Source organism: Callospermophilus lateralis (assembly GCF_048772815.1).
Source record: "Callospermophilus lateralis isolate mCalLat2 chromosome 5 unlocalized genomic scaffold, mCalLat2.hap1 SUPER_5_unloc_2, whole genome shotgun sequence".
Classification (NCBI taxonomy): Eukaryota; Metazoa; Chordata; class Mammalia; order Rodentia; family Sciuridae; genus Callospermophilus; species Callospermophilus lateralis.
In genome coordinates, this window is record NW_027510148.1 from 669109 (window position 1) to 679551 (window position 10443).

The 10443-nt window shown below is 40.4% G+C and overlaps 1 protein-coding gene across 1 annotated transcript in view; it reads left to right on the forward strand.

Moving 5' to 3' along the window:
* Positions 1 to 8568, forward strand: part of LOC143399557 (uncharacterized) — a 32920-nt gene extending 24352 nt beyond the window's left edge. Inside the window, exons 3-6 of the mRNA XM_076856289.2 lie at positions 1944 to 1996; positions 6537 to 6663; positions 6938 to 6998; positions 7575 to 8568. Coding sequence (XP_076712404.2) covers positions 1944 to 1996; positions 6537 to 6663; positions 6938 to 6998; positions 7575 to 8568 — 1235 coding nt within the window. The remainder of the gene's footprint in view (positions 1 to 1943; positions 1997 to 6536; positions 6664 to 6937; positions 6999 to 7574) is intronic.
* Positions 8569 to 10443: the final 1875 nt, after the last annotated feature.

Here is a 10443-nt window from a genome sequence, read left to right on the forward strand (position 1 = left end):
CCTCCCGATCACAAGCCAGTGGGATAACAGGCATGTATCACCTCACCCGCCCAAGAATTTCATTCCTTCTTTAATGGAAGATTTTTATATTATGGATTAACATTTATTTGGATACAGTAATTTGATGTAACAAAGAACAGAGTTTTTGAAACAATTTTTTAATGCTCAATTTGATATGAATCAATTCACCCATATATTCCTGTCCAAATAGGGATGGGTTGGCCCTGGGCAGGCTGCCTCTCTCCCTGCTCTCTCCCACCTCTGCCTGGAGGTGAGTGCAGTGCTAATTCTGTCTTTCCTTCTAGTTTAACCAGCTGTGAGGAAGCAGAATTTTTCTTAGTTCTGTCTTATTGAGTTTTCAGTACTTTAATGTTACCATTAGTGCTCTATCACTGGAGTTCTATAATGTGCAATGTGTAGTTTCTCTGCCTCAGTTGGTTAGACTCCTGTGCTGTCTGAGTCTTTGGGTCTCCCAGTTTCCTTCCCTGTTCCTGCTTCAGGAACCTCACTTGTTTCCAGTTTCATTTTTATGTTTTTGACAATTTCATTGTATTTTTTAAATTTGGTCCCCAAGTGTGTACCCTTTATAATTTTGTACACATAGGGAAATTCTCAGATTATTGATTATGGATAAACTGCACTGTAGTATGTGGAGCAGCTCTCTCACTGTTCATCCTTGTGTGTTTACCCTCTTACCTGTCTATCCTTTTATACTTCCATGTGACTATATATTGCTTTTCACTGAATACCATTAGCATGAGCAAATTTCAGTTTATATCCATGTTCTTTGAAATGGTTTTCAGTCATTTTCTCATTTTGAATTTACTTTTGATGTTATATCTTTTACTTTTATTATTCTCTGCACTTGAATTCTTTTTTTCTTGTAAAGACTGCAGACATCTGCCCTGAGGTAGGGTAGCCTTCTTGCACCCTATTGCAGTTTGATGGAAGAAACCCCTTTATAATAAATGTGAGTGTATCACTCTCTTCTTTTGAATTTATCTTAAAAAGAAAACCTACAGGACAGGGGGCAGGGTGCATTTTAAGAGATAAATCCTTAGGTGTCCCCTCCTGGACACAGGGAATGAGTCCCCTTGGGCCAAATTTCAGCAGTCAGAGTGTGGCTGCCAACATGGGAATGTGTTTACCCCACTGTGTGTGGGTATTCATTCTGAACTGTGAGTGAGGCAGGCTCCTCACCTGAGCTGGCTCAAGTGTTTTCTTTTGCTTTCACTGAGTTTTTTCTTTCTTTTTCTTTTTCTTTTTTTTTTTTTTTTTATTATTGTCATGTAATTAGTTTTTCATGCACTTAATACTTGTACTTCCTGATTGTCTTTATGTTTTTCTGTCTGAAAATTAGTTGACAGAGTAAAAGTATGAGCAGGCCTTGCCCATGAAGCCCTGGCCTCTTCCCAAGTGATTTACACCTGGCTTCCTCCTTCCTAGTCAGGCTTGACCAGGTGGCACACACCTTCTCTGAGGTCAGGTCAGGCTGCCTTGGAACCAAGGCTGTAATTCCTCACATATGCCTGGGACTCTGTGCCCAGAAGAACTTCCTAGCCTACAGGGCCTGCTTTGGAAAGCCAGGCTCAGCTCTGCATAAATGGAAATGTCCCCCTGCTGGGGCAGGTCCCCTTGCAGGGAGGAAGTTCTGCCTGAAAAGGGCTTTTGCCAATACCTTGTCTTCCTGGCCTATGTATTCAGGAGCGTGATGCATCTCCTGTCAGTCAGGGCCCCAGAGTGTGCATATTTGGGGTGAGAGAGGGGTCTTGTGGAGCCCTGGCAGTCAGCAGGCAGCTGGTAGGAGGGGGTGGTCTTCCACAGCCTCAGAGGCCAGTATCTCTCACCCTGTGGAGCTCAGAATCCATCTCCAGGACTGTGTCTCCTCTGCTGTGTGAGGCCCAAGTGGCTCTGGCTCACATTTGTCTCCCTGTGACCTGCAGGTGCTATGAGGTCCACAGAAAGGATGTCAGGTCTCCCCAGAAGGCGGAAAATGGTGAGTATGTGGGGCAGGTCTGGTCAGGTGGGAGGTATGCTTGTTACAAGTGATGAACCAGCTGTGGCTGGCCTCTGGCCTCCCACTGTCAGCTCTATAGTCACCCAAGAGTACCTGAGTCATATGCTGCTTTAGCTCAGCCCTTGATGGTCATGGTGTGGGCTGGTGCAGGTGGGTTCCCAGTGTGCTGCCTGGTCTGTAGCCACTTTGGCAGAACCCTCTCTGCCCAGCTGGACCCCAGCCCTAGGTTCTCAGTGTGAAGTGATGGCAGTGGGTCTCAGGGGATCCTGCCTTAGGTGTGGGGCTCCTGGGTAGAAGATGCTGGTCTGAGGGGTCTGTATTTCTTCTTCTCAAGGAGTCACGCTCCTTTTCCCCTCCTATGCCCTACCAGGGCTTTTGGTACATTCTTAATATTCCTGTCCTTTTCTCATATTTACAGATCTGACTCCCCTTCCAAGTTCACAGCATTTTTTTTTTTTTTTTTTTTTTTGTGAATTTCCCATATGATGAAAGGAGAGAACAGTCACCTGGAACTTCACTGTATCTCTCTCTCTCTCTCTCTCTTTTTTTTTTTTTCCTTCCCTAGGAATTGATACTTTATCAAATTGTGGAGAGGTTTCTTTTGGACCCCTCACAGGTTCCCATGTTTTCAGCCACTGTATTGCCCTGCTTGGGGCTGCCTCAAGTCCTTTAGGCTGCCCTGTGTCCTACAGGAAGCAGGCAATTTTAGACCCTTGGTCACCTCCTTCTAGAGGACATTATGAGGTGTGTCATTCAGCTTGTGAGGGGAGCAGCTGGAGGCCCTGGGGCTCAGGAATGTCCTGGAACAGGCCTCATCTAGAGAGCTACCTCCTTGGGACATTGTCTCCCCCAAGCCCTGTTCCCATTCCTTGGAGACAGGTGGACAGTGAGCCTGTGGATGCTGGTGCTGAGGGGCCAGGTCAGCAGTGATTCTTGCCCTTGCATTCTCTCACAGTTGTGTAGGAGGAAAACTCTCCCAGAGCATAAGGACCACCCACCCCAGTGCAGTGCTGTGCAAACCTGAAAGCCTCCTAGACTGGAGTCATGGTCCAGGTCTCCTGGGAGGGTGATCATGGAGTGTTTCTTTGAACAGGACCAGGGGGGATGATGTCCGGCTGTCAGGGACCTTACCAGCCCCTTGATCCTTACACATCTGCTCCCTTAGCTTCAGCCCTTTCTGTGTTTATCACTTTAAAATGTTCTGCTCACTTATTGCAGGCCTGGGTTTCCTTAAATGTGAAATATATTTATTCAGAGGTGAGCAAGGTGAAAAAAAGTTGTTTTTTGTTTTTTTGGTTTTTTTTTTTAATCTTTTCTATTTGATCATTGTTATTTTGGAAATGTTTTAGGGCTTTAAGAAAAAAAAAATAGGCTATGTTTCTTGTTTGTTTATTTCATTTGTGGTGTTGAGTATAAAACCCAGGGCAGTGCTTCCCAGATTTTCTCAAATTGCACCCCCCTTTTTTTCTTTCCACTTGTATTACTATATTAGTTATACATAATATTAGAGTTTGTTTTATTTATGTATCTTTTTGCTGTCAGGAATTGAACTCAGTGGCACTTTACCGGTGAGCTACATCCCCAGCTCTTTTTATTTATTTATTTTTAGACTGTCTCACTAACTTGTTTAGGGCCTTGCTACATTGCTGAAGCTGGCCTCAAACTTGCATCCCCTGCCTCCGGCTCACGGGTTGCTAGTCTTACAGGTGTGTACCTCCTTGCCTGGCTAATGTTGGGTTTTTATTTTTTATATAGTATGCAAGCATAGGGTGTAAGTTACTCTACTTCAGTCCCCAGTAACTCCCTTTTCTCTCTCTTATTCTCTTTCTGTTTCCTTACTGCTATTCTACTAGACTTCCTTCTGTTTATCTACAGTTTTCTTTTTTAATTAATGCTTTATAGATAAACATAATGGTGAAATTCATTATGATATGTCATCTATGCACATAGCATAATTTGTCCAACTTCACTCCAGTGTTCTCTCTTTTCTTTTCCTTCCTCCCTAATTCTCAATCTCCGTCCTCTTCTGTACTGATCTCTGTTCTGTTTTCACGGGATCCTGCCTACCCCACTTTTTGTCCTGATTTTCCTCTAGCTTCCACATATGGGAAAGAAAACATTCAGCATCTGAGGTCTGGCTCTCACTTATTTCACTTAGCATGTTGTCTTCCAGTTCTACCCATTTTCATCCTGATGACATACTTTCATTCTTTATGACTGAGCAAAATCCCATTGTGTATGTGTACCTCATTTTCTTTATTCTTTTTTCTCTTGGTGACGCCCTGGGCTGGCCTTGGATACGGGGAACTGTCCTGTGACTTTATCACTGAAGCGTGTTGATGTTGCACAGGGCGCTCAGGCTGCTCCCTGCAGGATGGTGCTGAGTCCCAGGGTTTGCAGTAAGGACTGAGGTGCATCATGAAGTTATGTGAAATTTGAGGCTATTCCAGGGTCACATTTGTTCTGCTTCTTTTTCTGTGTTTATGTGTGGAGCAGCTCCACTGCTATTTGGCTGACCATCTGCTCCCTGGAGGTGTTGTCATTTCTCATCTACGTGGTGTTAAAGGTACCATTAGTGCCACCTTTGGTGACTGTTGACTTGAAGCAAGTTTTGTACTAATTTCATTGGTAGTCAAAATGCTCTTTTTCAAAGTTCTGTGGTATTTTGGGTCCCTTGTAATGTTGAATGATGTTTTGCATTTCTAAAAAGGAATCATCACCCGGGATTCTGATGGGTTTAAATATAATATATAATATATAATATATAATATATATATATATATATATATATATATATATATATATATATATATTATAAATATAATATATATAGATTCTTTGGGATTATTACCACCTTAATAATGTTAAACCTTTTTCCATGAGCATGAAATAGTTTCTCATTTATTTGGATCTTGAGCTTCTTCCAAGAAGTGTTACAGTTTAGAAAATAAGTTTTATAGTTTCTATTGTGTATGTATGTAGCATATATTATTATTATATTATTTATTCTTCTATATTTATTCTTGGAGTGTCATTATAAATGAATTTTTAAGAATTGCATTTCAGAATTTTATAAGAGCAAAGCTGATTTTTGATTATTAATTGATTTTTATTGAGTTTTGTTTACTAATATTTTCACCCCTGACCTTGGGAACACATCTTCCTCTTGGGTACTTCCAGGCTTTGAAAATTATGAGTGCTGGTGCTCTGAACTTTGCAGGGCAGGATTTTGTGTGGACCTACGTTGTGAACTCATTTGGGTTACCTCAACTTTGCGAAATGGCTTGAGGTCCAGGAGCCACCGCTCTGACACATGAGATAGGGTTGATCATTTCAGCCTGTGACAGTTGAGTGGCTGTGGGCCTGTGAGGAGGTTTGTGTGAGGCCTCTGTGTGTTAAAGCCCTAGGACTTCTCAGGTATTGATCTTCCCACATGTCACAGGCTTTCTGGTAGGTTCAGCAATGAAGAAACCCTGTCAGATGTCCTGTTCACTTGTAGTAGAGACTGTAGAGAGCAGGAAGCCAGTAATACAAGGCAAATGTGTTACCTGTTCCTACCTCTATCATTGTGGTGGAGTTCTTGATTTTGCCTCAGTGTCTGTTGCTGTGAGAGTCAGCCCTGAGGTCTGTAATGGTGTGATTTTGTTCCTGTCTTCCCTAGTAGCCCCCCTCTTGGTGTGTTTTCTAGAAATGGTGAGAGCATGGAGACCTGGTTTTGTTCTTCAGTATAGCCTCAGGTTTTGTAGATCCCCATGACTTTTTAGGGTGTTTTATTCATTTCCAGGTCTGTGCGTGTTAATGTCACAAAATTGGGTTTGCTTTTTGTCAGCTGCTGCTGCTTCATTCTTTCTAGGTATCAACACTTCTCCAGATGCATGATATGCAGATGTTTTCTAAAATTCTTGTTCTTTTTTTTTCTTTTGAGGTGTTGGGATTTTTTGATCCTGGAAGTTCTATTATATGAGTGGGACAAAATAACATGATTTCTGAAATAAACATTATCATTCAGCACATCCTGTGCTGCTTACCTACACAGTCAAGCACTGTGACTCAGTGTAAATGCTTAGTTTGGTGAGATCCTATCCAAATCTTTACTACGTTCTACCAGCTAAACTACAACTTTGTCAATAGGTATTTCTCAGGATAGGTGTTGACAAAAAGACTAATATTAGCTCTCCTCTGCACATGAAGTCGTAGGGCTTCATCATTCCATGTATTAGTCATTAACCCTGAGAAGATCTTAGGGGTGACCTGAGAGCATACCTTACTTTCTTGATTAAAATTGAGAAGGGTATTTTTTTTTTCTCTTCTGATGCTTTCCTGATAATTCTTTCTTATATTGGAATGTCCATTTGGGGAAGTGAGTGCAGACAGAGTACAAGTTTAACAACCAAATCAGACACTGAATATTTGGAGATCACAGAATCATGTAGAATCATCTATTCTCACATGTAGAGAATAGAACTCACATGTTGTCAATCTCTCCTGGTATACCCTATACTTTTGTGGGACATTTTAGACCTCAGTGGCCTTTGAGGATGTGGCTGTGAACTTCACCCAGGAAGAGTGGGCTTTGCTGGAACCTTCCCAGAAGAATCTCTACATAGATGTGATGCGGGAAGTCCTTAGAAACCTGGCTTCTATAGGTAAGGATGACGTTTCATTACATAATCATAGACAAAGCACCTGGGAGGTTTTTTTTTTCCCCCTCATGAATTTGGAGTGTGAGAAAGGGAGTACTTTAGGGAATAATTTGGGCCTAATGTCACTGCACTCTGCAACATAAATACCATAATCCTGTCTCCTCCCCGCCTTTACCATTTTTTAAATGGGTGCAGTATAGTTGTCCAAATTGTAAATCCCATAATGCATTCTGAAATCATGATGATGCATAATGACTTTTCTGGGACTACATTTCAGGAGACACATGGGAGGACCAGAACATGGAATATCAGAACACAAATACCAAGAGAGATGTAAGGTAATTTGTACTCATATGAGGAAACCGAGTGCCTTGAGGGAATTCTAGCACATCCTATAGTTCCACAAATAAGCAACAGAAACAAGCATGAGATGAATTATACTTATTCTTTTTTCACCAAATATGGACTTTAACGTAAGATAGTTGTTTACTGTTTTCAAAAACTATTGAATTTTTGAAAGTGTTAACAAGCTTCATTTATGATAGCACTGCTTTAGTAGCAGCTGTGGAGAAGCAGTTTACAAAGTAATTGTTATATTGATTTTCAAAGAGCATATAGTATAGATATGACAAAAAACCAGTGCTTTCCATGATATTGGTAATAGTATAAGTCCAAAGCCTATTAATAAATGTAAAAGTATTAATGATTCAACCATAAATTGTACTTGTAATTATTATTATTATGTTTTTACAGAAGTCATATGGTAGGCTCTGGAAAACTTTGAAAAGGTACCCAGTGTGGAAAAATCTCAGGGAGATTCCACATCTTAGTCTTAAAAAAACATTCCTGCTAGTCAGTTCATGTGAAAGCAATATGTGTGGACAGGTCTTCACATGTCATGTTTTCCTTAATAGGCCCATCATATCTCACTCTGCAAACCAACCATATGAGAAGGAGGAGTGTGGCGGAAAGCTATATGAATGTAAAGAGAAGAGAAAATCCTCCATTTCTCTCACAAGTGTTCAATGCCAGATGTCAGAGCACACTGTAAATGGACCTAATGGAGGTCTGACATGTGGAAGAGAGTTCAGTTGTTCCAGGTGTTTTCAAAAATATCAACCATCTCATACTGGAGAGCAGCCACCTGGATGTAAGCATTGTGGAGGCGCCATTACTATTTCAAATAACCTTCAAATGCATGAACAAACTCCTCCTGGAGAGACGACTTACAGATGTAAGCAGTGTGGGAAAGCCTTCACTCATTCATATTCTCTTCAAAAACATAAACGAAATCATACAAGTAAGAAGCTCCATGAATGTAAAGAATGTGGTAAAGCCTTCATTAAATTCTCCTACCTTCGAATACATAAACGAACTCATACTGGAGAGAAGCCCTATGAATGTAAACAGTGTGGTAAAGCCTTTCCTTCATCCAGTAAACTTCGTAAGCATGAAAGAATTCACACTGGGGAAAAGTGCTATGAATGTAAAGAATGTGGTAAAGTCTGCACATGTTACTCTGAACTTCAAATACATGAACGAACTCACACAGGAGAAAAGCCGTATGAATGTAAGCAGTGTGGCAAGGCTTATGCTCGGATTTCTCGCCTTCACTCACATGAAAAAACTCATACTGGAGAGAAGCCCTATGAATGTAAACAGTGTGGGAAAGCCTTCGCTACATCTGGTAACCTTCAAATACATGGAAGAACTCATACTGGAGAGAAGCCTTATGAGTGTAAACAATGTGGGAAAGCCTTTATTTCTTCCACTGCCCATCAAATACATAAACGAATTCGTACAGGAGAGAAGCCCTATGAATGTAAGCAGTGTGGCAAAGCCTTCATTCGATCCTCTGCCCTTCGCTCACATGAAAGAACTCATACTGGAGAGAAGCCCTATGAATGAAACAATGTGGTAAAGTCTTCACTTGTTCCTCTGAACTTCAGGTTCATGAACAAACTCATATTGCAGAGAAGCCATATGAATGTAAACAGTGTGGCAAAGCCTTCACTCAGGCCTCTAGCCTTCACTCACATGAACAAACTCATACTGGAGAGAAGCCCTATGAATGTCAACAATGTGGCAAAGCCTTCACTCATTCCTCTACTCTTTGCTCACATGAACAAACTCATAATGGAGAGAAGCCCTGTAAATGCAAAGAATGTGGAAAAGCCTTCACTGTATTAGCTTACCTTCAAAAATATAAAACAAATTCATACTAGGGAGAAGCCCTATGAATGTAAGCAGTGTGGCAAAGCCTTCAATCAGTCCTCTAGTCTTCACTCACATGAAAGAACTCATACTGGGGAGAAGCCCTATGAATGCAAAAAATGTGGAAAAGCCTTCACTGCCTTCTCTTATCTTCAAACACATAATCAAACTAATACTGAGTAGAAACCTTGTGGATGTACAAAATGTTTTAAAGCCTTCACTAGTTTGTTTAACCTTTGAATACACACATAAATTCATACTGGAGAGATGCCCTATGAATGCAAAAAATGTGGGAAAACCTTCACTGTATTCTCTTTCTTTCAAATACATAAAGGAATTCATACTGGAAAGAAGTCCTATAAATGTAAGCAGTGTGGCAAAACCTTCACACAGTCCTCTAGCCTTTACTCACATGAACAAACCCATATGGGAGTGAAACCCTATGACTAAGCAGTGAGTCAAAGCCATCACTCAGTCCATTCTATTTCACACACATGAAAGAATTCATGGTAGAGAGAAGCCCTATAAATGTAAACAATGTTGAAAAGTCTTCACTACTTTGTCTAGCCTTAAAAGGCTTAATCAAAATCATTCTGGAGAAAATTATTAGTGTGAACACTGTGGGAAAGCTTTTCCTTGATTACTTTTGCTCACATGAACAAAATCATATAGGAAAGAAGCCTTATGAATGTAAACAATGTGGAAAGCCTTTGCTTCAACTGGTGAACTTCACTCCCAAGAAAATACTCATACTGGAAAGAATGTTACCTGGGTATGTAAACATTGAGGTAAAACCTTTAGTCCTTCCACTTGTCTTCATGTGCATGAACAGACTCATGCTGGAGAGCAGCTCTATGAATGTAAACAATGTATTAAACCTTCATGGTGGGGTTGTAGCTCAGTGGTAGAGCCTTTGCTTAGCATGTGTGAGGCATTGGGTTTGATTCTCAGCACCACATATAGATAAATAAATAAAACAAAGGTTCATCAATATCCAAAAATTTGAAAAAAAAAACATCATTTTTTTTTGTCTTTTTCTCTTTTTCTACAAATGCATGAACAATCTCAATGGAGACAGGTCCTGTGAGATTAAATGGTCTGGTAAAGCCTTCAGTAGTTTGGCTTACCTTCAAATACTTTAAAAATGTAAATAGTCTGGTAAAGATTTGACTAGTTATGCTTATCTTCATATACATGAAGGAACTTATACTGGAGAGAGGCCTCTTGAAAGTAAATACTGTGGTACAACCTTTGCTTATTCCAATTCAATTTGAAAACTCATACCAAAAAAAGACTGTATGAAAACAATGTGAAAAGCTTTCAGGACTTCTATTCTCCTTCAATTGCATAGCACACTCATATCACAGAGAAAAAATTTGATTGTGTATTGTGTAATTTTTTTTTTTCTTTTTAGTTGTAGTTGGACAGAATATCTTTATTTTACTTATTTATTTTTATGTGGTGCTGAGGATCTAGTGTCTCACCCGTGGTAGGTAAACGCTCTACCCCTGAGCCACAATCCCTAACCTGTCTTATTATTAGCTTCAAATCACAAACAGATTCATACCA